Genomic DNA, 25,773 nt, shown 5'->3' on the forward strand with positions numbered 1-25,773 from the left:
ATCAGATTTTTTTAATTTCCTTGGTTTTTAGATTCACTTGTTGATAATTACGTATTTGTTGTTCATAATTTTTATCTTTGTTTACTTTCTCTTCTGAAAGAACCCCCTTCAGCAATTCATATAATTCTGGTTTGGTGGTGATGAACTCCTTTAGCTTTTTTTTATTAGTGAAGCTCTTTATCTGGCCTTCGATTCTGAGTGATAGCTTCGCTGGGTAGCTTATTTTTGGCTGTAGGTTCTTGCTATTCATCACCTTGTATATTTCTTGCCATTCCCTTCTGGCCTGCATGGTTTCTGTTGAGAAGTCAGCTGACAATTGTATAGGTGCTCCTTTATAAGTTACTACCTTCTTTGCTCTTGCTTCTTTTAATATTCTCTCTTTATCTTTTGCTCTTGGAATTTTAATAATGATGTGTCTCGGTGTGGTCCTCTTTGGATTCCTTTTGTTTGGAGTTCTGTGCACTTCCTGGACTTGTAAGTCAAATTCTTTCACCAGGTGGGGGAAGTTTTCTGTCACTATTTCTTTCAGTATGTTTTCGATATCTTGCTCTGTCTCATCTTCTGGAACCCCCATAATTCTGATGTTGGTTCGCTTGAAGTTGTCCCAGAGGTTTCTTACATTATCTTCAATTTTCTGGATTCTCTTGCCTTCTAGCTTCTGTGGAGGAGTGTCTTCTGGCTCTTTATGTTCCAAATCTTTGACTTGATTCTTGCGATCTTCCCTTCTGTTTTTAGGACTCTGTAGAATATTTTTTATTTCAGACAATGTATTCTTTATTTCTTGTTGATCCCTTATCATTTCTTGTTGACTCCTTATTAATTCTAGTTGATCTCTTTTCATATCCTCATAGGCCTTATCCATCTTTTCTAGGAAATTCTTGAAAAACCTTATAAGCGTAGATTTGAACTCTATATCCAGACGCTTTTTGTCCTCCATTTCTTTCGTTTGTGATCTATTTTGTTGTCGCATTTCGCAGTTACAGATGGGACGGGGTTTCAGGGTGGAGCCTGCAGCTTTGGCTTCCGTCAGCCCCGCCCTCTGCGGGTCCTTCAGTGCTCGCTGCCGGCGCCTCTGAGAGAAAGGTGCCCTCGATTTTCGCCTGCTGCCAAACAGTCTATGCTCTCCCCCAATGAGCCCGGTATTGGGGTTCAGTTCAGTTGGAAGTGGAGTTGGAGGTGGCGTTCACAGCAGTCTGGAGCCCCAGTCTCCTTCCCGTCAGGGCAATCCCGCGGCACAGCCGACCGTCCCTTCTCTGGGGGCAGTGTGCGCGCCTCCGGGACCTCTTTTCTCCGCTACCCCGGGGTTCCGACTTACAGCCCAGCTCCCTATGGCTGAGCCTGAGTCCCCAGGGTCTGGCCCAGAACGGGGGTTCAGAGCAGTCAGGGGCCCAGCACAGTCGGAGTTTTCTCTCCTTCCCGCTTGGGAACGCCCGCCAGGCACTCGGCCTCCCTCCTCTCCGGCTCCGTCCTCTCCGCGCGCGCCGCGTGTCTCTGTACCTTAGGCTTTTACAGCTCCTCCGTGCTTCCTTCTGGTTTTCTCCTTGCTTCTTGTTGTAGGATTTCCAGTCAGTCGACTTTCCTGTAGTTCTGGGTAATGTCCATTTTATATTTTAGTTGTATTTTATTGAAATTGTTGTGTGCGGCTGCGGCTAGTTGCCTACCCGAGCAGCCATCTTGGATCTCTGGCCCTTTATTAATTCTTATACAAGCCCCCCACTCCCCAACCCTTATTTTTACAAAATTTGAATTACACTGTATAAAGTTTTATACCTTATTTTTCTCTTTTAACTTTAAATTATGTTTATCATGTCATTAACTTATTTGGCTTTTAAATACATAGTGTTACAGTTAGCAATCTATTAAACACAGATTTAAAGAGAAATTAAAACAGAACTGATGCATCACATACACTTGTATGAAATGATAATTAGACTAAAAATAGTCATTTGTGCTAAAACCAACTCTGCACAAGATAAACAGAAATCAAATCCTGATCTTTTTTCAGGAAGTGAACATTATTTCAGCGAATGAATTTGAGAACCCTCATGGCAGAATGTATGATTCACACTGCTATTGTCAGTGTTTTCTCTTTTAACTTTAAATTATGTTTTTCATACTCATCAGGATCCCAGGATAGTTCCATAAATCATTTCACTATTTCCCTGTGAGTTGTTATATTTTTTGCTATTCTGATGAATATCCTTGTGGGCATACAAATCTTTGGGTGTTTGTCTATTTTTTTATGATAGACTAGAGGCCTGGGGGCAGGGGGCTGTCCCTCAACCCAGCCTGCACCCTCTCCAATCTGGGACCCCTCTCACAATCCAGGACTGCTGGCTCCCAACTGCTTGTCTTCCTGCCTTCCTGATTGCCCCTAACCGCTTCTGCCTGCCAGCCTGATCACCCCCTAACCACTCTCATGCCAGCCTGATTGATGTACAACTGCTTTCAGCCTGTTTGCCCCCAACTTTCCTCCTCTGCTGGCCTGGTCACCCCTGACTGCCCTCCCCTGAAGGCTTGATCACCCCTAACTGCCCTCCCCTGCAGGCCTGGTGCCTCCCAACTGCCTTCCACTGCTGGCCATCTTGTTGTGGCCTTCTTGTGTCCATATGGGGGCAGGATCTTTGACCACATAGGGGCAGCCATATTGTGTGTTGGAGTGATGGTCAATCTGCATATTACTCTTTTATTCCACAGGATAGAGGCCTGGTGCATGGGTGGGGCCGGCTGGTTTGCCCTGAATGGTGTCCTGGATCAGGGTGGGGGTTCCCTTGGGGTGTGGGGTGGCCTGGGCGAGAGGCCTGTGGTGGTTTGCAGGCTGGCCACGCCCCCCAACCACCCAAGTGGAGGCCCTGGTATCGGGAATTTATTTATCTTCTACAATTGAAACTTTGTAGCCTGGAGGAAGTCAGGCTCCTGCTCACTCGGTGGCCGGCAGCCATTTCTGTTGGGACTTATGTATCTTCTATAATTGAAACTTTGTAGCCTTAAGCAGAGACCTGGGCTGGCCAGGGTGTGCGGAAAGCCTTGCTTCCTCCATTGCTGGGGGCAACACTAGCCTGCTCTCTGTAGCTCCGTGGCTGCCACCATTTTTGTTTACTTTCTATCATTGAAACTTTGTAGCCTTGAGCGGAGGCTAAAGCTTGGCTTCTTCCATTGCCTGGGAAACCCAACCCTCCCTCCTGCTCTCTGTGGCTGCAGCCATCTTGGTTGGGTTTATTTGCATACTCGCTCTGATTGGCTGGTTGGTGAGGCTGGTGGGCGTGGCTTGTGGGTGTAGAAGAGTGATGGTTAATTTGCATATTACTCTTTTATTAAGTAGAATTCCTATGAACAAAAGACCGACACTTAATTTTTCAGTTGCTGAGTTTATTTCTTACAAGGTTGAAGTAATTTACATTTCCTCCCCCAGTGTATGAGAATAGCCATTTCACCAAATCTTGGACAATTTGGGGTATTCAGAAATTTTCAAAACCTTTGCTAATCTGTTATCTTGTTTTAATTTGCTTTACGAGTGAGGTTGAACATTTTTTATAGTACTCTTGACTATTCATAGTAATTTTTGTGAATTTCTTAGGCTGATTTTCTAATAGGTTTATGTGTAAGTGGTTTTTTTTTTTTTTTATCATTTTAAAAAAAACTTTAGCTATTAAGAATATTGACCCCCTCTTTTTTTTTTTTTTCCTCCGGGCTGAGCCATAGCTGGGTAGCTCAGTTGGTTAGAGCATTTTCCAAATACACCAAAGTTGTGGGTGTGATCTTCAGTTAGGGCACATACCAGAATCAACAAATGAATGCATAAATAAGTGGAACAACAAAAAATTGATGTTTCTCTCCAATCAATCAATAAAAACTAAAAAATGAAAAAAAGAATATTAACCCATTATCTGACATAGTTAAAATTAAAAAAAAATTTTTTTAAGTGACTTCAAAGAGGAAGCAGAAGGAAGAGATAGAAACATCAACAATGATAGAGAATCACTGATAGGCTGCCTCCTGTATACCTCCTACTGGGAATGGAGCCTGCAATCTGGGCGTGTATTTTGACCAGAAATCCAACAGTATCCTCCTGGCTCATAGGTTGATGCTTAACCACTGAGCTACTCCAGCTGAGCTAGTTAATTTTTCTTTAGAGGAAGAACTTTTAAGGTTTCCTTTATTATATAATTGACCATATTTGGATAAATTACTCAGATTTCAGTCATAGGTGAACAAAACACTGACAATAGCAGTGTGAATCATACATTCTGCCATGAGGGTTCTCAAATTCATTCGCTGAAATAATGTTCACTTTCTGAATAAAGATCAGGATTTGATTCCTGTTTATCTTGTGCAGAGTTGGTTTTAGCACAAATGACTATTTTCAGTGTAATTATCATTTCATACAAGTGTATGAGATGCATCAGGTCTGTTTTAGTTTCTCTTAAATCTGTGTTTAATAGATTGCTAACTATAACCCTGTGTATTTAAAAGCCAAATAAGTTAATGGAAACATGCATAAAGTTTCCCTAAATATTGTATGATGAACCTGTGTACGCTGAGGCCCCAGAGGGCACGGTGTCCTTGGGGGCAGGCAGGGTGGCCAGCAAACGTACCGCTGCTGAGGGTCCCGTATTCCACTCTTGCTAAGCTAATTGAGGCTCATTCAATGCACAAGAGACAAAGTCTCCAATTCAGACTTTATTTTTATTCTATTTTTTAAAATATATTTTATTGATTTTTTACAGAGAAGAGGAGAGAAGGATAGAGAACTAGAAATATCGATGAGAGAGAATCATCTTTCAGCTGCCTCCTGCACACCCCCCACTGGGGATGTGCCCGCAACCTAGGCACATACCCTTGACCGGAATCGAACCCAGGACCTTTCGCTCTATCCACTGAGCCAAACCGGTTTCGGCCAGACTTTATTTTTTAGTTTATAGTGAGAGCTATAACTGCTTGCTTGACCAGTACATTCCTTCCCTGTGGGAAGCTGAATTATATTTAGAATATTGTTTAGTAAACATGGAATCCTAGCAGGCTGTGGGCTCAACTATTTAATGGTAGTATGATCTGATCATGCTGATTTCCTTCTCCCCTATAAGAATATACCTATTCAGTGATAAACTCCCACTCATCTTAAGGTCTCGACTTACAATGAGCTCTTCCAAGAAGCCCTGATCCCCCAGGCTAGGCCATTGTGGTGGCATGGGTACTAAAAATGAGCCCATATCAAATTCCACTCTGGGTCCCCATGGGTACCACAACAAACAAACCAGGAAACAAACAGATCACCAAACAAACCAACAAGAAGCTTTTCTTTGTGGGAGGAGACATTGGTTTGGCAAAACAAGGAAGAGGTTCTTGGTGGGAAGGGAGAGAGAAGGGGTGGGGGAAGGACAGGGTGTATTTATCTTCCATCATGGAAACTAGTTTACTCAAGAACATGACTCAATGCCTTGGGTGGTTGGGAAAGAGTCTTCCAGAGATGCCCAAGGCAGCTATGAAAATGCCTATCCCACTGGCCGATTCACCCACTCAATAGATTCTCAAGGTTGTCTTCTTTGATCAACTTAATTATTTTTTAAAAAAATATATATTTCATTGATTTTTTACGGAGAGGAAGAGAGAGGGATAGAGAGTTAGAAACATTGATGAGAGAGAACCATCGATCAGTTGCCTCTTGCACACCCCCTACTGGGGATGTACCCGCAACCAAGGTACATGCCCTTGACCGGAATCGAACCTGGGACCTTTCAGTCTGCAGGCTGATGCTCTATCCATTGAGCCAAACCGGTTTCAGGTGATCAACTTTACTTTTGACGTGGACATAAGCTCCCTTGAATTCTTGTCAGCCGGAGGGTTTGGAACCAAGGATTGATGACTTCATTTTAGTTTTGGTCTGCCTTGTGCCCCTCCTTGTCCTGTTCCACCGTAGCATTCTTCACAAGACCCTGGAACTATGTTGAATGGTGGTCACCTTGGACAGCAGCACCTGAGCACCATGTGTGTGGCATACTGACATACTTGTGAAACATTGCTTGGGTATTCCTGGGAGGATCCTCTGGGGACTTCCTAACCGTGCTTCTTGGCTCCAAGTTTTTAAGTCAAGTTACCGGTAGGGGAGCGGAAGGCCAGGCAATGCTGATTTGCTGCAATAGTTTCTGAGCTAAGATGGACTTTGCTAAACCGAAGTTAGAGATGAAGTGAATTTCCCAATGAAAAATGTAGAAGTCAGGACTGTCAGCCTCTGAGTCCACTCCAGATATTTTTTTCCCCCTGTGACTCCATGTAATTTCTAAATTCTTCATGATGACCAAGCGTAAGGATCACAGTTCATTTTTAGATTACTTGTATGTTCTCCACCAAACTGGTTTTGTCCTTGGAGTAAGAAGTAACTATAGTGTCTGACTGAATCATGTTGTATCGTTGGAGCAATGAGTGACTGGGGTTAGGAAACGTTACTTTCTCCATGTGGCTGAGTCTAGTGGATTAGTCACTATCCTAATAGCTCTGTGATTTTTGCCTAATCCAATGACTCTGGGCTAATGTCAATGGTGCAGTTCTAGCAATTTTATTATTTTCTAATAGTTCTCTGATAATGAGAGGCTTAAAGCCTTAAGTCACATGTGTCAAACACAAGGCCCGCGGGCCAAATCCAGCCCGCCAGGCCTTGCAATGTGGCCCGCACCGCGCTGTCATCACTGCACTCCGCTGTCAGTTTATGACATTGTCAGTTTATGACTGTTCAGTAAACCATTCGGCCTACGATTTAGGCTGGATTTTAGATTTTGGCCCCTTCTCTGATTGAGTTTGACACCCCTACTTAAGTCTTCAAAACAACCCCACTAGTTAATAATAATCCAAGTAAAAGTGCCCAGGAAATGTCCTTTTCACCTTCCAGCCAGTATTTAGTGACATTTTTCTGTCATTTGTCATAGATGAAAAATATTGTTGCATTTGTTTCAAGTTATTAGTTCAAATATTTGGTTGATGTTTTTAGTAAACTTTTTGAAAGTGCTTTCTTAATTGGGTTGGGGTTTTGTCTTTTGTTTTTGCTTTCAAGCACTGAATTATATTTTTAAAAAGGCTATAAATGAAGACTATCACCCACAAATTTAAATGGGCCTCTAGGGAAAGAGGAATAGAAGAAAAAGCTATACAATGTTTAACCAATTCTATATAATAAAAGGCTAACATACAAATTGTCCCTTCCACTGAGAGTTTGACCAGGAGGCAGGGCCAGCCTGCCAATCACCTGAAGCCCCTCCCCCTGGCCAGCCTGGCCCGATTGGCCCTGATTGATGTGGGTTGGCCAGACCCCATCCATGCAGTGCACGAATTTGTGCACCGGGCCTCTATTTAATAATAGAATCTCCATGTATTTGTTGACATTGCATCTCCATGTACCGGGGTTTGGGCCAAAGGGTCACTATAGTTTCTGTTTATTACTTTTTCTTCTGCTGGTGACATTCCAAAGAGCAGGAAATGTTTTAGTTTCTTGGGCAGTCTATATTTTAGTTTCTCACAGAACAATATCTTTATGTCTGTTTCCTTTGTAGTAAAATTTATTCTTCAAATTCAGGAGTGAAGAAACTGGCTTTTGTCTCTCCATTTCTATTGAGGGTCTAGGATGGCGCTTCACCAAGTCTGCAGGTCTTCTGGGAGATTTCGTGAAATAGACTGGTGCAGAGAGAAAGGGTGGGGCCAGGTATCAGAGTACCTGGGTTCTGGGCCTCCTGTGGGGTTTGAGGCAAATGATATCACACATTGTCATCTTCTGTGTGCGCCTACGGTGCACTGTGAGGTGTGGACCCCGATGTGGGACAGAAGGAAGGGGGGCAGGTGGCAGGTGGAAGTTGGTGAGCTGATAGGCCTGAGACTATAGAGCTTCCTCTATAGCAGAATTGTGTTTTGTCCTGGACCTCACACCCCAAACCAGCCTTTCAGCTGCCACTGAGGGCCTGTGTTCCCCCATCGATTCTCCCTGCTGTGGCCACACAGTGTCCCCTTCTCCTCTCTCACCCTCTTTCCTCCTGAAGTTAGAGCACTGCCCCTGTGGTTTTGGCTAGAAAAGTCAAAGATTAGGGTCTATGTTTGTCGAATTTTAAAGTATTTTGACTTTAGACACTGTTCTTCCAGGAAACTTTTTTATATCCCTGAAATGTCACAGGAATTGATATATGGGTACATTTACCAAGAATACCTATTTATTATGTTTGTTGCTCATCGTTTGACTTTCTCCAGTTGAGTGTAACTTACAAAAGCTTTCTGTTTTATTAATATATCCCAAGCCAGGCGTATCGTCGGGGCTCAGTAAATATATGCTGAATATTGAATGACTTGGTTACAGCTTGTTTTCTCTTCTCTAGATGTTTATTCGTTTCAAGAAGAGGAAACTGTTACGGATCCTCACTTGGCCAAGCACTTAGCGCATTTTGGAATCGATATGCTTCATATGCACGGGGTGAGAGCGTCTGCTTTTGTCTCTGTTCCCATCCTGTAGGGAACTGTCTGTTTTTATTTAATTTCTCTAACATGGATCTTCATTTCACAGGTTTCCGTGTTTGCATTTATTTTTTGAGCGTAATTCATTGGCCTTTTCTTTTGGTTACCAGCTTGGCCTTTTATTTAATGTTATAATAAAAATGGCAACCTGTCAAGTACCACTTTGTGTAGTTGGAGTTTACATGCAAAATCTCCATGAATGGAGAGCTGCATGAATCACTCTGTTCACTAAAGGGGGAAGGTACGGGAGATGACCTTTAAAATTATCTGTGACCAGCATCACTTTAATTAACTTCAGGAAGGGAAGCGGAGCGTCTGGGGGAGGGAAAGAATAAGCCAGCGTGTTATTGCTGATGGGAGAGCTTTCCTTCATTTAATATCTTGTTCCCAGGCTGCTGTGAGGACTGCGATGTTAGTTCCAGGGCAGAGCTATTGAAATGCGTGTGCTCTGTCTTAGCCCTCCCCTCATGTTCTCCCTTCTCCTCCTTCTCACTCGTGTCATGTGTTAATTTGTTTCCTCTGCTCGTCTGGAAGCCTTCCTCCTGGGTCGAAGCACTCCCAAGTCCTGAGTTTCCTATCACTTTCCTCTCCAACTGTTTGCTGGGTTGTGTTTTATCCTCTCCTGAAATTATTCTACTTGCTTCTTTTTTTTTTCCGATTCCTATTTGTCTTTCTTCCTCCTTCTATCTACTTTCTTCTCAGTCTCTCTGACTTTTAAATGTGTGTGTGTTTATTTATTGTGGAAAGATAGACTTCGCATAAAATTCACCATTTGAAGCATTCTTTGGCATTACGTATATTTCCACTGTTGTACAGCCATCACCATCTCAGTCTCTTTTAATCAGGTTTTTATTTGTCTGTTTAGTTGTGAGTAAAAGAGGCGGAAACACCATTGCTGTTCGACATAATTCATGGGGCATCCAACAATGATCACAGCTAAAGTTGTTTTTCTTCAATGACCTTGCCCCAGACAGAGAACGGGCTGCGGGACAATGACATCAAGCCGAGGGTCAGCGAGTGGGAGGTGATCCAGGAGACGGGCACGAAGCTGAAGCCCATGTACGGCCCCGGGTACACGGGGCTCAAGAACCTGGGCAACAGCTGCTACCTCAGCTCTGTCATGCAGGCCATCTTCAGCATCCCGGAGTTCCAGAGAGCGTGAGTGTCCCCGCAGCCTGGGCCACTGCTGCCCCTGCCCCCACCCTCACCAGGGCCCGCCCAGCGGGGAAAGCCCGGCTTCATGAGCTGCAGGCCATCTCGCCACGTCATCCGTGGTGTGACTTTTTTTTCTTTTTTTCATATATTTTTCTTAATTTCAGAGAGGAAGGGAGAGGGAGAGAGATAGAAACATCAATGATGAGAGAGAATCACTGACTGGCTGCCTCCTGCACACCCCACACTGGGGACTGAGTCCACAACCTGGGCTTGTGCCCTGACCGGGAATCGAACTGTGACCTCCTGGTTCATAGGTTGATGCTCAACCCTGAGCCACGTGGCTTGGCCGTGGTGTGACTTTTTGCATTGAAGTAGGGTGGGGACCCTGGCCAAGCATTATGGGGATCAGATGAGATAAAGTGAGCTTTGTAAACTAACCGCACCCCCCACAGGGAATTTGTCATACTGATAACGGCTTGCATCATTACAAGACTGTCACCCTCTATGCCAAGAAAAAGTTTATCATGCATCTTCACAGCAAGGCTGCCAGATCCCTTTCTATAGATGCGCTGGGGAGAGACTCAGTGATCTGTTTGGCCAATGCTGGTCAGTGGCATGTCTTATAGGATTTCAGCTTTTTGATTTCTTTGTCACTCAAAGTGTGATTCTCAGACTGGCACTGGTCTTCACAAGGCTGGATACGGCTCTGTGACAAGACGAGAATGGAAATGGGCAGTGAGCAAGCAAGCATTGAGCGATTTTTGTAGCCCTATGACCTGTCCATGTTTTATAAGTGGCAGTTCATTTTTCTAATAATTTGTTTTCATTGTCTTTTTTAAATGTAGCACCTGCGTGAGTTGAAAAAAACAAAAAAGCTAACTCAACCAGGTAACATAGGAAACCCTCAGGAAATGATAGTTGTCACCGACATTATCATCATTAGTCATTTCGGCATGATTGGAGCGATTCCTGACCTTATTTGTATTTGAGACAGCAGCTGTGATGGCATAAGCTGGTGGTTCTTGACTCCGGCCACGTGCTAGAATTGTTTGGGAAACTTGTAAAAGATTATAAATTCCAGACCTCAGTCTCAGACAATGAACTCAGAAACCTTGTATTTAAAAAATATATATATATTTTTTATTGATTTTAGAGAAGAAGAGAGTGATAGAATCATTAATGATGAGAGAGAATCGTTGATTGATTCCCTGCACGCCCCACATTGGGGATGGAGTCTGCAACTGGGGCACGCGCCCTGACCGGGAATCAAACCATGACCTCCTGGTTCATAGGTCGATGCTCAACCACTGAGCCATGTTGTCAGGGCAGAAACTTGCACTTTTAAAGAAACTCTTTGGGATTCTAACTCACACCCAGGCTTGGGATCCATGATAGGAGCACACACAGTTTAGGGAGGCCCATGCATATGGCTGCAGAGGTGGGCGCTCAGCAAAAACTTTTTTCCAGGTGGATGATATAATTTTGATTGAATGGTGGGGTCTTCAGAAGGGTGATGGCTTATTTTAGTTCAGTTCATGGCTGTTCCATGTTTTTACTGTCGCTTCTCATTTCCTAGGTACGTAGGAAATCTTCCCAGAATATTTGACTATTCTCCTCTAGATCCAACACAAGATTTCAACACGCAGATGTAAGTGCCTCATTATAGTTTTTAAGAAGCCTTCAATAAAGTGTTCATAGTGGTTCTGTTTGCAGAATTAAAGGCAGTTGCCTTTATTTTATGAATTAAAAACATTTTTTTTTTTATTGATTTCAGAGAGGAAAGGAGAGGGAGAGAGATAGAAACATCAATGATGAGAGTCATTGATTGACTCTCTCCTGCATGCCCCCTACTGGGGATCGAGCCCACAACCCAGGCAGGTGCCCTGACTGAGAATCGAACTATGATCTCCTGGTTCATAAGTCAATGCTCAGCTATTGAGCCACACAGGCTGAGCTATTTTATATATATATTTAAAAGTATTCTAAAGTGAGCACATGTTACTTTTACAAGAAGAAAGAAATTAATTAAAGTGATCTATAAAGTACGGAGGAAAATTTGAAAATGAAATCAGTATCAAGTAGAATCAAATGAATAAATTATTTGTGAGGAATGGAGATACAGCCGTTGGCCTGAAAGTAGCTGTACTTACTGACATTAGTAGATAATTATAACATCTCTGAAGGGAAACAACAATGACCTTTTGTTTTTGTTTCTCTCTCCCGACCAGGACTAAGTTAGGACATGGCCTTCTCTCAGGCCAGTATTCCAAGCCTCCGGTGAAATCCGAACTCATTGAACAGGTGATGAAGGAGGAGCACAAGGTATGTGTCCGAGTGGCTGCCATGCTGGTATGTAGGGAGGAGGTGCTTTGACCAGCTAGAACAAGGACTTCCTATGACTTGACAGATGGTGGCGTAAACTTCACACACTGCCAGAGCAGCTATTTCATTGCAGAGTCTAGGGCAGTAGTTGGCAAACTCATTAGTCAACAGAGCCAAATATCAGCAGTAAAACGATTGAAATTTCTTTTGAGAGCCAAATTTTTTAAACTTAAACTATATAAGTAGGTACGTTGTTATTAACTTAATTAGGGTACTCCTAAGCTGGCCTTTGCTAAAAACTCAAGGGGCCAAAGAGCTGCATGTGACTCGCGAGCTGCAGTTTGCCGACCACTGGTCGAGGGCAACTGTCTGCAGGACGAGGCAGGGTGGGGTTTCTAGTGGCAGTTGCTTCATGGATTTCATGTGAGTACCATCATTAATGGTCTACAGAAACAATATTCTTTTTTTTTATCCTCACCCGAGGATTTTTGCATTGACTTTTAGAGAAAGTAAAAGGGAGGGGATGGGGAGAGGGGAAAGAGAGAGAGAGAGAGAGACAGCAACAGATAGTTAAATAGATAGATAGATAGATATAGAGAGAAACATCGATGCGAGAGACACACATCAATTGGTTGCCTCCTGCATGTGCCCCAAACAGGGCCAGGGATTGAACCTGCAACCAAGGTACAGGCCCTTGACTGGGAATTGAACCCCCAACCCTTGGGTCTCTGGGCTGACACTCTAACCCTGAGTCAAGCGGGCCAGGGCCAGAAACAATATTCTTCATAAAATACAGCTGAGATGGAAGGAATAAACTTTATAAAATTGAAACATTTCCTTTTGGTATCACAATCCTGGCCCTTATGGTGTCTTTCTTCTCCTAAGCCTCAACTTTGTTTGCTAGGGTTTGTCGAGAGGCTGGTTGTTGAAAACAACAACACACACATTCCTAGGCCCCGCTAGAGCTGAGGTTTCTGAATTCTGGGGAGGACTGAAGAGTCCTCATTTTCAGTTAGCTGCCAGGGGCTTTGTAAGCACACTCAAGTCCAAGAAACTCAGCTGGCCATGAGTTCTTTAAAAAATATATTTTTTAAAAATTGATTTCAGAGCAGAAGGGAGAGGGAGAGAGAGAGAGAGAGAGAGAGAGAGAAACATCAATGATCAGGAAGAATCATTGATTGCTGCCTCCTGCATGCCCCCAACGGGGGATTGAGCCCACAACTGGGGCATGTGCCCTTGAGTCTGCAGGCCGACGCTCTATCCACTGAGCCATACCAGCCAGGACAACTATGTAGTCACTCTTTTTTTTTTTTTTTAAATTTTAAATTTTAATTTAATTTTATTTTTTATGATGTATTTTTATTGTCTAAAAGTTTACATATGTTTCCTTCCCCACCAATTGGCCACTCTTTTTTTTTTTTAATATATTTTATTGATTTTGTACAGAGAGGAAGGGAGAGAGAGTTAGAAACATCGATGAGAGAGACTCATCGATCAGCTGCCTCTTGCACACCCCCTACTGGGGATATGCCCGCAACCAAGGTACATGCCCTTGACCGGAATCGAACCCGGGACCCTTCAGTCCCCAAGCTGACGCTCTATCCATTGAGCCAAACCGGTCTCGGCAATTGGCCACTCTTAACTGATAGAGTAATTGGAAGATTTCCACGTCCCTGCAGGATGAGCCACGGATGCCTCTCGGGGCTCTCTGTTACACACGCCAGAGGTGCTGCTCACACCCTGGTCTGATCGAGTACTTGGAGTCCCACAGCGCGCCCTGTATGCGGCTGTATCTGTGGCCTTGGCTCCCCGGCTGCAAACGTCCGGGTGGCATGCATGCCCCACTTCCCAGCACCTGCTCTGCCCTCAGAGTGCCCTGTTTTGACTTAGTGGGCAGGTCCTTCCAATTCTGCTTCTCAAGTGTTTGACCTCTGCTCTCATCTTACATCCGTCATGCATTACTAACGCCTGCAGACTGAAGTAAGCATTGAAAGTGAAGTAACTTTTTTTTTTTTTTTTTTTTGTAATGAAGCCAGTTAGTTGGGGAAATGGAGCCAAGGGATGGCAGATTATGCAGGGAAATATGAACATACAGAGGCAGTGTTTGGGGGTGGGGAGAAGGAAGTAGGTCGTGAGGAGGGTTGAGAGGGGTGAGACATTCGGAATGGCTAGGCCAGGAGCTCAGAGTGTGTGGGGCAGGAAGACAAGTCCCCCCCCCTGCACTGCCGCCCGGCCTTGCAAGATAATGAGTTCCTTATCCACCCGAGACGGGAAGACCACATCTGGAATGCAGCTGAGGAGGTGATGTGGGTGTAGGGCTGGGGTAGCAGGTATCCATGCTTCCACCTATAAGCCCTTGGGACCCTTTGAAGAGGTGATGGTGAAAAGCTTGGTTCAGAATTTTGTTTTGATCACATTTATCCTGGGTTTCCCCCGGGCAGTCTCCTGGGCCACTCTTGGGGCCAGGGTCCACCCTCCCTGGTGGAGGAGAAGACTTGATCGGAACTGGGGAGCCTGGCTTCCTCTGCTGGTCTGCGAGGGGCCGAGGGGCCTTGGCAAGTCACGGGAGCTTCCAGGCTCAACCATCAAGTGCAGAATTAAATTAAAATGTTTGTTTTGTTTTTATGTTAATTCTCATTTGAGGATATTTTGTTCATTGATTTTTTTGTTTTATTTTTAAATATATTTTTATTGATTTCAAAAAGGAGGGGAGGGGGAGAGAGAGATAGGAACATCAATCACGAAAGAGAATCATTGATTGGATACCTCCTGCACGACCCCTACTGGGGATGGAGCCCACAACCTGAGCATGTGCCCTGTCTAGAATCGAACTTATGGTTCATAGGTCTACGCTCAACCAGGAGCCCCACCAGCTGGACTTCATTGAGTTTTGAGTGGAAGGGATGGAAGGGTGGGGGTGGGAAGAGAGAAACAGATGTGAGAGAGACACATCTGATTGGTTTCCTCCTGCACATGCCTGGACGGGGGCTGGGAATTGAACCTGCAATCCAGGTACATGCCCTTGACCAGGAATTGAATCGGAAACCCTTCTGTGTGCAGGCCCAACGCTCTATCCACCGAGCCACACCAGCAAGGGCTGGCATTTCTTTTTGTTAATATCACAGAGTCCTTTAAAAAAAAAAAAAAAAAAAAAAAAAAAATATATATATATATATATATATATATATATATATATATATATATATTATTGATTTTGTACAGAGAGGAAGGGAGAGAGATAGAGAGTTAGAAACATCAATGAGAGAGAGTCATCGATCAGCTGCCTCTTGCACACCCCTTACTGGGGATATGCCTGCAACCAAGGTACATGCCCTTGACGGGAATTGAACCCGGGACCTTTCAGTCCCCAAGCCAATGCTCTATCCATTGAGCCAAACCGGTTTCGGCTCACAGAGTCCTTTCACATTAGGAAAAAAGGTAGTTCTTATGTGAGTAAGGCACATTGTTACTTGGTCGATGAACCATGACTGGCTGGGGCCCTTGCCCGATCCCTGGTGGATTGGTGACTGTTGCGCGGCGGGTCTGTGATCTCCAGGGGTCTGAGGCTGGCAGGTGGGAACCCCTGCTCGGTCCGGATCAGGGGGTGGAACCTGGCAGCCTTTGGGCCACTTATGTCCTGCAGACGTGTTTGGCGTGGCCCACACTTACTTATCTGAACTTCCAGCTTTTCTCGCACACTCAGCACCTGGCAGTTCCCGATCTGAAGGCGGCTGGCTGGAGTGGAGTAGCTGCCCTCCTTTCGCGCAGTCCCCGGCTGGCTCCAGGCCCTCGGTGACCATCTCCTGGCTGATGGGCTGGGTGTGTGGGTGTCTAAACGGTTTGCAAAAGCCTTTTCTGCTCAGAGGTGCCATAGGCCCCCATTAACATTCCAAATGAGGTTGAATCGACTGGATGATTTTCTTTGGGGCCCTGAAGGTGTAACTTCCAAGCTTACACAGGCCGCGGAGGGACCTTCTTTCTGGGGCTTCAGAATTTTCACTGCAGTTGTTTTCAGAGAAATCACATTGTGAGAGTCTTTCTTCTTCTCTCAGGAGCCCTTTGGTCTCGTCCCAGGCCCCTGTGTGTGTGACTCGCGTTGATGAGTCTGAAATGCCCCAAGAGAGGGAAGAAGTTGTGCTGAAGCGGGGAAGGGGACAGATGGCGAGAGGAGTGTGAGCTGGAAGGGAGAGAGCGGGGAGGGGTCAGAGCCCCCGCCACCACCAGTGGTGTAAATACTAACCTTGTGAGTGCCAACGGAAGGCCAGGCTCTTCCTGGACACTCACCGAGGCTCAGAAACCTTAAGTAAAGTTACCAAGCCAGTGAGTGGGAGGGCTGGGCTTTTCACCGGGCAGTCCGGCCCTGAGTGTGACCACCTCATTAGCCTGCGTGCCTCACAGCTGTGCCCGAGCCTGTTTCAGCCGCTCATGCCTCCGTGTGTAGATGGTGGTGGGTGGATGCCAAAGGGGATGCTTCATGTTTGCAGAATCACCAGGGAGCCCAGGCATTTGCATTTCCCACCTCTGTCTTACTTCTTGGGTCATTTCTAGCATATATACTTTCTGCTGCAGGCCAAGGTGAAATCTGGTTTTTATATGTGCATGCTTAATACACGTTTTCATCTGTGCAGTGTTTGTTTTGGGTACTGCCATTTTTACTTACATTTTGGAGTTCATTTAAAAAAAATTAACTCGTGTCTGTGATAGATAACACCTCCTATCAAAGGATACTTTTTTTTTTCCCCCTTCAAAAAGGTTTTATTTTGTGTGTGTGCATTCTAAGACAGTGCTTTCACACATTCAAATGCTGAATACTCTCCTTTGTTTCTCCTTGTGAAGATAACACGTTTCAGACAATTCCGCATTCCGAACAAACTGCGATTCTCAAGGGGCCATTCATTTGCTGTCCCGTCTACATAATCTTTGAAACATAGTTGCGGGTCTCAGTGTGTGGTAAACACGAGATAACCAGTGTTCCCCTTGGAGGTGATGTAATTTTAGCCACCAACTGAGAGCTTTGTTTTTACTAACCTCCGTTTTCCTGGGTTGGGCACATGTAACATTTTTCAGCTCACCATCTGAAACGTGAAAAGTAGCTCGGGGGATGCCCTCTGTGCCTTTCGCTTAGGAGACTTGGGAGTTGGATCTGGGTTGGGAACCACTGGTCCAGGGTTTACGGGTAAAAGCTTGAATCCACAGATGGCAGGCACTTGTGCGTTGGGGACAGGCTGAGATGGGCCTATTTTTGTCACATTCTGTGGTCTTACGACGTCTATCTCTGAACAGGCGTTGCTTTAATGTGACACGAAGCCTCAGCTGCGCTGCCTGCTTATTGAGGAGAGCAGTAGGCTTGAGAATAGGAGTGGACAGCGTCCAGCTGCCTTCGTGTGCAGTGTCCACCAGAAAGTCCTGCGTAAGCATTGGGGCAGCATTCTGAACACCACAGTCCTCGCTGTGATGTTAGGTCCTCTGTTTCTCAGTTGCCGGGGGAGAGAGTAAGTACAGTATCCTACAAGGACAACAGGCTCTCTCCTTAGGTGGTTGCTGTTTTGGAGGGTCCCTGGGGCTCCCTCTTACACAGTCGTCAGGACGAACCTTCTTTTTAGGTGTCCGAGGCCCGCTCACAGTGAGGGTGTGCGGAGGTCTGACTCCTGGTCAGTGGTCTCTCCCTCTCCTCTGGTGCAGGGACAGGGCCATAGTGGGACACTCGGGGGATGTCACCAACCCACTGCCAACCAGGAAACTTTTTTTTTTTTTTTTTAATATATTTTATTGATTTCTCACAGAGAGGAAAGGAGAGAGATAGAGAGCTAGAAACGTCCATGAGAGAGAAACATCGACCAGCTGCCCGCCCCCCCCCCACCCCACCAACCGGATGTGCCCGAAACCAACATACATGCCCCTGACCGGAATCGAACCTGGGACCCTTCAGTCCGCAGACCGACGCTCCACAGCTGAGCCAAACCGGTTTCGGCTAATTTTTTTTGTTTGTTTTTTTAAAAAATATATATTTTATTGATTTTTTTACAGAGAGGAAGGGAGAGAGATAGAGTTAGAAACATCAATGAGAGAGAGTCATCGATCAGCTGCCTCTTGCATGCCCCTTACTGGGGATGTGCCCGCAACCAAAGTACATGCCCTTGACCGGAATCGAACCTGGGACCCTCTATCCACTGAGCCAAACTGGTTTCAGCAGGAAACGTTTTTTTTACTTAGGTATTTGGTTCTTATTTTGGCTTTTAGTTTCTCGTAAGAAAGAAACCTCCTTCTCCAGAACCTGACCTTGAAAAAAAAAAAGTTTATTTGAATTTGCAAAAATACACAAAAGTAGAGAGTGAAGATAATAAACCTCCGTGTACCATTAGGCAACTTCAGCAGTCACCGTTCTGCCAGTCCGGTTTCATCAACCCCCCTAAACTTAACTCTTTCCTCCCCTTTCCCTCTCCTTTCCTGAGGCATTTTAACACAAAATACAAAGCATCATCTTTTTCTCCTGTAAATATTCAGTAGGCATCTATAACTAGAATACTTTCTTTTTTAAACATACGTATCAGGTTAAAATTTTAACGTGTTAGAAGCACACCTAGATTTTTCCCTCAGTATCAAAGACATCTCTTTTAAGTCCCCCTTCTCTTTCCGCACACTATTGATTTGTTGAAGGAGCTGGATCGCTTGCCAGGATTCCTCTAAGGATTGCTTCCTTGAGCTATTGTTTAGCGTGTGTTTCTTATAAGCTGGGCGTTTAATTATAATAGATTCAGGCTCAACTATTTTACTGACTTTCTAGTATAGAAGATATGAAGTGAACACAGTAATATGGAGGCTGGGGACCTGTGAGATCTCCCTTCTGAAATCAGAGATATCACAGGTGTGGGGTGTGGTGAGGGGGACAGGGCTGGCTAATCATCAAGGCATTCAGTGTGGAGTGTATGAGTTTGAGCTGAAATGCTCAAACCCAGGCGTGAGAGCCAGGAGCCAGTCTGCAGGGTGACGAGGAGATGGAGGGGTACCATTTCTCTGGCTAGGATGCGTTTTCAAATAGTTCCTCAGTGATCCGCAGTTCTCAAGCTATCCACTCGTCCATTGAACAGAGGATTAAGAGAAAAGGTCAGCCGAGGGAAAAGAAATGAAATGGGCACAGAAAGAGAAGAGGCGTGGGAGGGGAATGAATGAGGCTGGGTCTCAGTTCATTCTGAGTGTCTGGGGTTTCCCGGACTTCTCACCAGGGTCTCTGTTGAAACGTCTCCTCCCAGCCATATGACCCTCTGGTGGTACCAAGCAGCCGGCAGCCTTTCAGAATTCACTGACTGGTTGAACTTCCTAAAGCGCTGCCATAGGGGGTGGGGTAGGGTTGGGGAGTGGACTGGCGGCCGCATAAGGCATGAAGCACACCATCAGGAGCAGGCAGTGAGTGCACGCTCCTGTGGCACCCAAACAGGGACGCACAAGGCGGAAGTTTCACTCACAGTGGAGCCTCCACACTGCTGCGAGTGGGGAGGTGATTGCTGGAAGGCCTGGGATGTGGGTCCCAGCAGTGCATGGGCTTGAAGAGGGATTACCCAGAATCAGATACATATTGTGCTGTTGTTTCCACCACTAAGACGGACTCTGGGTCATCAGAGATGAGAACTAGTCACTTGTATGCATGAAGTGGTATTAGGACACCTGAGACAGAGAGACAGAGAGTCAGGGAGAGACTGACTTTCCTAGCGGTGATCCTGGGCCAGTTACTTAACACCTCTTGGCCTCAGTTTCCTCACCTGTCGAGTGGAAAAAATAACACTGATATGAATCACCTTATGAAGTTGGGTGAATGAAGCAAGATACACATACACAGTGCTCAGCACTATGCCTGGACCTGGTAAGTATTCCTCCAAGTGCCTAAAACAGTGGCTGACATTTTCTAGCACTCAGTAAATTTCTATTGAATGGATGAATGTTAGCCATTATGCATAAAGCTAAGGATTATTCCTGCATGCTTGTGCTGGCTGATACTATGGAGATCTACATCAGCACAGGGAGTGAGGAAAGTTACAGCTGCCGTATATTTTTAGGAGGTGCATCTACAGATAGTAAAACTAATTATCAGGTATAAATGGGTCTTCACATATCACTGGAGGCACATCCGAAGCCATGTGTGTACGCTGGTCATTTAAGTACAGGTTCCAAATCCTCAGAATTTTCTGATTGCTGCTGTTTCAGGTCCCTGCAGTGTCCTTTCCCGGTCGTTATAGATCTGTGTGTTGTCTGTCAGCTCTTGGAGTGAAGAATCCCTAATAACGCTCTTCAGGAAGTAGGTGCTCAGTAAATACTGGACGACTAGATCAGATACAGTTTTGCAAGACAGGAAAACCACTTGAGTTTTATTAGAAACACTAGAGGCCCAGTGCATGAAAATTCATGCTCTGGAGGGGGGTCCCTCACAGTACAGGAGCCCTCACGGGTGGGAGGCGACCCTGTGATCAGGGGAAGGCGATGCCCTCATCACACCTCTGCAGCTGCCACTGCTGGCAGCACAAGCCTCGGCCGGCCCTGGTTACTTGAGCCTTGGGTGGCCCTGGTCAGCTGGGCAGCTGCCATCCGAGGCTTGCCTGTGCCTTGGGCCGGCCCTGGGTGGCTAGGGGGCTGAGGGGACTGGGGGACTCTAGAAGCAGGCACGCAGCAAGGCTGGCGGGGCTGAGGGGACTGGGTGCCACCATCTTTGTGTTAGTGTGAGGGTCAATTAGCATATTCCCTCCTTATTAGATAGAATTGCTTAGAACCTACATGTTAGAGATATTTTATATGGAGAGCCCACTCCTTGGCCAATGGCTATGGAAGTTTTTCCATCACCTGTTGCATCTGACCGTGTGACTGTGTACACCCGTCATGGTCCTCAGACCCCAGGCATTGAGGGGGGTCCAGCAGATCTCAAAGAAGTGTGGACATGGCCTTTGCCTGTCAGACTGCAGTCAGATGGGCCAGAGCAGGCTGAAAGCGAAAGGAAATGGGGGGTTTTGTGCCCACGTGGCAAGTTCTCTGGACTTCAGAGGAGGGGAATGTGGCCTGGAGGCTGAGCACGTGGTAGTTTTGAGAAGTGGATAGACCTCAGCCACACATTCGCAGAAAGCTCATGCATTACTTCTTTGGTTTGATGGGCAAGGCGAGGTTTGTGTCCCCGAGACCTACTATGTGCTACGGCTACCACTCCATGTTTTCTACAGAGAGCCTGGAGCTGCATCAGAACTGGGAATTCCTGGTTCTGCCCTTTGTTAGCTGGGATTTATTTCTGGTTGTAAGACCACTTTCATGGAAAGGCCCACCTGGCACGTCCTGGCCAGTCTCAGTTTCCCTAGCTGTAAAATGGGGATAACAGTTGTACCTCCTTCATAGGGTTATTGTGCTGAGTGAGGTCACATGTAGCCCCATCATTAGGTGGGCGGAACTTGGAGGGGACTCAGGAAATGGCGTTTTCATGAGCCCAGCTCTGTCCTCAAGGCGAAGTGGTCTCTCCCCACTTTGCCCCTTCAGAGCAGCTCAGTTAGAGTGCCTGGATTTCCTGCACATCACCAGCATCACACAGTCCAGTTTGCATCAAAGTCAGTTCAAAGCTTTTCCTCCTGCTCCCCCTTCCCCCCCGTCTCCCCCCGCCCCCCCTTGCAACTCAGGAGTCTCAGAAATAGCGTGCAGCAGGGTCAGCATTGGCACCCTCTGGCATTTAAAAAAATTGTTTAAAGTATTACATAATGTCTCCTTTTCCCTCCAATTGTCCCCCCCAACTCCTGCCCCTCCCCCAGGACAAGCCCCCTCCACCCCAGTGTCCGTGTCCATTGGTTATGCTAATATGCATGCATGTAAGTCCTTTGTTTGATCTCCTTACCCTCCCCCCGCTCCCCCCACCTTCTCTCTGAGCTTGGCCGGTCTGATCAGTGTTTCTTAGTCTCCGGATCTATTTTTGTTCATCCGTTTATGTTGTTTGTTATATCCCACATATGAGCGAGATCATGTGACCCCCTCGGTGCTTCCTGCCTCCTCCTCTGGCCCCTCAGAGCCAGGATCCAGGGCTGGGGAGAGGAGCGGAGAGGCAGGGCCTCCCGCTGAGCTGGTGCGCTTGGCTCCCTCCGGCTGCTTGTGACTCCTGGCACATTAGTCATGCTTTAGAGATGCCTCCCCTGTCCCCTCAGGGACCTCCCTGAGGACCTTCCCTGATGCCCTGCCCACAGCTGACCCTCTAACCCCCCACCGCCTCCTGCCCCGAGGCTCCTGGGTCATCTTGTCCTTTCCCGAGGAGCCTGGCTGCCTCTGTGCTGGCCTCTCAGTCCCCCGGGGAAGTTCACGCATCCTTGTCCTGCCATGTGGTCCCAGCCCCTCCCTCTCCTCTCTGCCATCCTGGCAGCTGCTGCCAGGTCCTTCTGCTCCCCTAGGTGAGGGGCATCCTCCTGGCAACCCCCTGCCCTCTGCTCCAGAAACAGCCCGGGCAGCCCTGCAGGGTCAGGGGGCGCCATGCGATTTCCTTTCTGAAAGGTGAAATAGAGAGGGCCGGAGCCCGGGATGCCCGGACACAGGCTTTATTGAAGAGAAGAGTACCACTGCCGGCTGCTTCCAGAGAGAGAGCGTGGAAGCTAGCGAGGGCAAGGGACCATGTACTTTTAAGGGGAGGATAGGTGATGGGGCTTAGGGCACTCAGCACACACTGATTGGTGGTTTCATGTAAGGCCTATGATTAGGGACCTAGGGACTTAGGAATCCCGGGGCTTAGAGTATTTGGCAGGTGCTGATTGATGGTTCAATGCTCAGGAATGTCCGGCTGCAGGTGGAGTTTACCTCTGTCCATCAGTTGAAGGAAGGGAGGATCTATCACTTTGCTTGCAGGCGTCCCAGTCTCTACCAGGGGTTCTCTCATGTTCCCTCACGGGGACGAAGAAGATGTCACAGCGCTTTCCTCCCTAACGCATCCCTAGCCTGCTCTGCAGTGGGCCGCCAGGTAGCCAGTCCTGTGAGGATGGGCCCGGTGCCTCCCCCTTTACGAGTAGAGAGTGGGATATTCATCATGTCTTCAGTCTGCACTCAGCAGGAAGGGTCCCATCCTGTTCTCATATCAGGTTCAGAGCGCAGGGCCTGGTATGTACCCAACATCCCCTTGCACGGAGAGGGGTGTGCCCATGGAGCTTCTGTGGGCTTCGGTTTTCCCCCCTGCAAATGAGGGTTTGTGCTCATCCCCACTCTGCCTGCTGCTGAGTGCCGTGAAGGTGCATCCCAGTATTGTGAGCTGGATCGGTTTATGTATTGTAGCCTCAGCAGAACGGGATCTCTCCACGCATGTTCAAGGCCTTTGTAAGCAAGAGCCATCCGGAATTCTCCTCCAACAGACAGCAGGATGCCCAGGAGTTCTTCCTGCACCTGGTGAATCTGGTGGAGGTGAGTAAGCCACCGTCAAAAACGCTCAGCAGGGCTGTGAGAAGGGAGCCTCGTTCCCTTACCTCAGTCTCTCACTGCCTCGGCTCCACCAGCCACGGATGGGATCGCTCCTCCTGTCCCGTTTCCTAGGCGCTGGTGGAGCTGCTGTTTTCCTTTTAACTTCTACGTGCTGTAAGAGTACCTCTCAGTTATTTCGCTCACCACTCTTTTTCCTTTCTTGGTGACGAAGCTTTTTGAGAGTCCTGTGTGGTGTTTGCTGTCCTCCCGCCGCCACTCAGAGATGGCCAAACCTTGCTCACAGCAGAGCTGAGTCATGTTAATTGCTGCGATTTTCAAAAGCCGCTAAGAATTCATGATTAAAGGTTTCCCCCCCCCCCTCCCTGTTAAAAACAACTCCCCCTTCTCCCGACGACAAAATGTGTTCTTTATGGAAAATACAGAAAGGCACAAAGGAGAATATCAGAATATAAAATCACCCGTAATAGCAGCCCCTACTGACAGCCAGTGTTAGCATTTGGGTGTCTGACCCACCAGGCATTTTCCAGGTGGGCTTAGGAACGTGCTGTTTCTAAGCAACGGTTTCCACGTAACCTGCCGTGAACGCTTTGCCGTCTCATTCATAGCTGAATTTAGCATGATGTCTTTTCCATTTGTGTGTCATGCACACGAGCGCATGTCACAATGGTTATACACGGCCTTGGTTTTCCCAGGGCGGTCCTGTGCCCCTTTCTCTTTAGTTTGGCTCCCTCATCCCCTTTCTTCTACCTCCATCCAGGTCAGCCCCTCTCCCATGACTGAATTGCTGCCTACTATTAATTCACAGGAGGAATCCTACTTTATTGAGCCAGTCCCTCATTTGGGGACTTCTGATAAACACCAGTGTTTTGCTTTTATTTTTATTTTATTTTATTTTTGAAATTTCTTTATTGATTATGGTATCACATAATTGTCCTCATCCCCCATTCCCATCCCAAACCCCTCCCCACATATGCCCCCAGCCCCCTGTTGTCCATGACCACTGGTTAGGCTTATATGCATGCACACAAGTCCTTTGGTTGATCTCTCCCTCTTTCCCCCACCCTCCCCTACCTTCCCTCTGAGGTCCGACAGTCTGATCGATGCTTCCCTGTCTCCAGGTCTGGTTTTGTTCATCAGTTTATGTTGTTCATTATTTCCCCTAGTTGCGTGAGGTCATGTGAAACAAGAAATACACTCGTAAGAACCTAAAATGAGACAAGCCATACTGGTTATGCCGAGAGGCAAATGAGTCAGTCTGTAGTTTTGCTTTTAAAGCACTCTAAGTGAAATGGCACGTCCCAGAGGGATTGTTTCGTAGCATCGTTTGATGTTTACATCAGAGCTGTATTTGATCTTATGCTAATTTTTATTGATGGCTTCATATTCACAAATCCACGAACCTGTGTAATCTGACCTCCAGAGGAACCGCATTGGCTCGGAAAACCCCAGTGATGTTTTCCGGTTTTTGGTGGAAGAACGCATTCAGTGCTGTCAGACCCGAAAAGTCCGCTACACGGAGAGGGTGGATTACCTGATGCAGTTACCCGTGGCCATGGAGGCGGCAACCAACAAAGGTAACGGCTCCCGAGGGGGACAGCGGCTGTGGGCTTCTTCTGGTGCGAGAAGCCCGGAAGCAGAGGGGACGGGAGTTAGCCGCCACGCAGTTCTGCTGGGCGGAGACCCGGCCCAGCTGGCCTGGTGTGCATGTCTCTTTCCATCTTTTCCTTGGTCGCCATGTAATTGCCTTTTAGAGAAGCAAATGCATCACAGATTTTTGTGCAGGGCTATGTGTGGAACTTATTTCTGTGCCTATAAATTTGGCCAACTGTCTGGCTTGGAGACAGCTTCATTCTGGGGAAGATATTTGTACGTATACATGTGGAAAAGTCTTTAACGGTTTGATCACTCATAAGCTGTGCTATGAAGTCTGAGGGAAACGATCAGAACTGTATCTTAAAAAAAAAAATCTTTATTGTTGAAAGTATCACACATGCCCGCTTCCCCTCCATCCCCCCATTGACTCCCTCCAGCCCACCTCCACCCCAGGCCTTCACCACCCTATTGTCTGTGTCTATGGGTTATGCACTTCTGCATACAAGGTCTTTGGTTGATTACCTCTCTGCTTGCCTTCCTTCCAAGATTCCACAATCTAGAACTGCATTTTTTGATGTGAGACATTCAGGCAGCTGCCTCCTGATATAGTCTCTTGATATAATCCAGCTTTGGCATCCATGTTGTCTGGTACCTCTTATAGATGATGAAGTGGTACAGGCGCCAGGCCCTTTGGAGGGGCCTCCAGGCTTCGGAGGCAGGAAGAAGGCGGAGATTTTGCCGCCTGGCTGCGGGCAGGTTCCTTCAGGCTGTCTAATCTGGTTCTCCCCAAGCAGGACAGACACA

At 46.7% G+C, this 25,773-nt stretch overlaps 1 protein-coding gene across 2 annotated transcripts in view; it reads left to right on the forward strand.

Moving 5' to 3' along the window:
* The window catches only part of USP13 (ubiquitin specific peptidase 13), a 116,428-nt gene that overhangs the window by 53,942 nt on the left and 36,713 nt on the right, over positions 1-25,773 (forward strand). For both annotated transcript variants that reach the window (XM_084875545.1, XM_084875546.1), the window contains 6 exons: positions 8,352-8,446; positions 9,458-9,645; positions 11,219-11,290; positions 11,871-11,964; positions 23,233-23,358; positions 24,797-24,950. In XM_084875545.1, coding sequence (XP_084731671.1) covers positions 8,352-8,446; positions 9,458-9,645; positions 11,219-11,290; positions 11,871-11,964; positions 23,233-23,358; positions 24,797-24,950 — 729 coding nt within the window. The remainder of the gene's footprint in view (positions 1-8,351; positions 8,447-9,457; positions 9,646-11,218; positions 11,291-11,870; positions 11,965-23,232; positions 23,359-24,796; positions 24,951-25,773) is intronic.

This window comes from Pipistrellus hanaki (genome assembly GCF_964339955.1).
Source record: "Pipistrellus hanaki genome assembly, chromosome: 2".
Classification (NCBI taxonomy): Eukaryota; Metazoa; Chordata; class Mammalia; order Chiroptera; family Vespertilionidae; genus Pipistrellus; species Pipistrellus hanaki.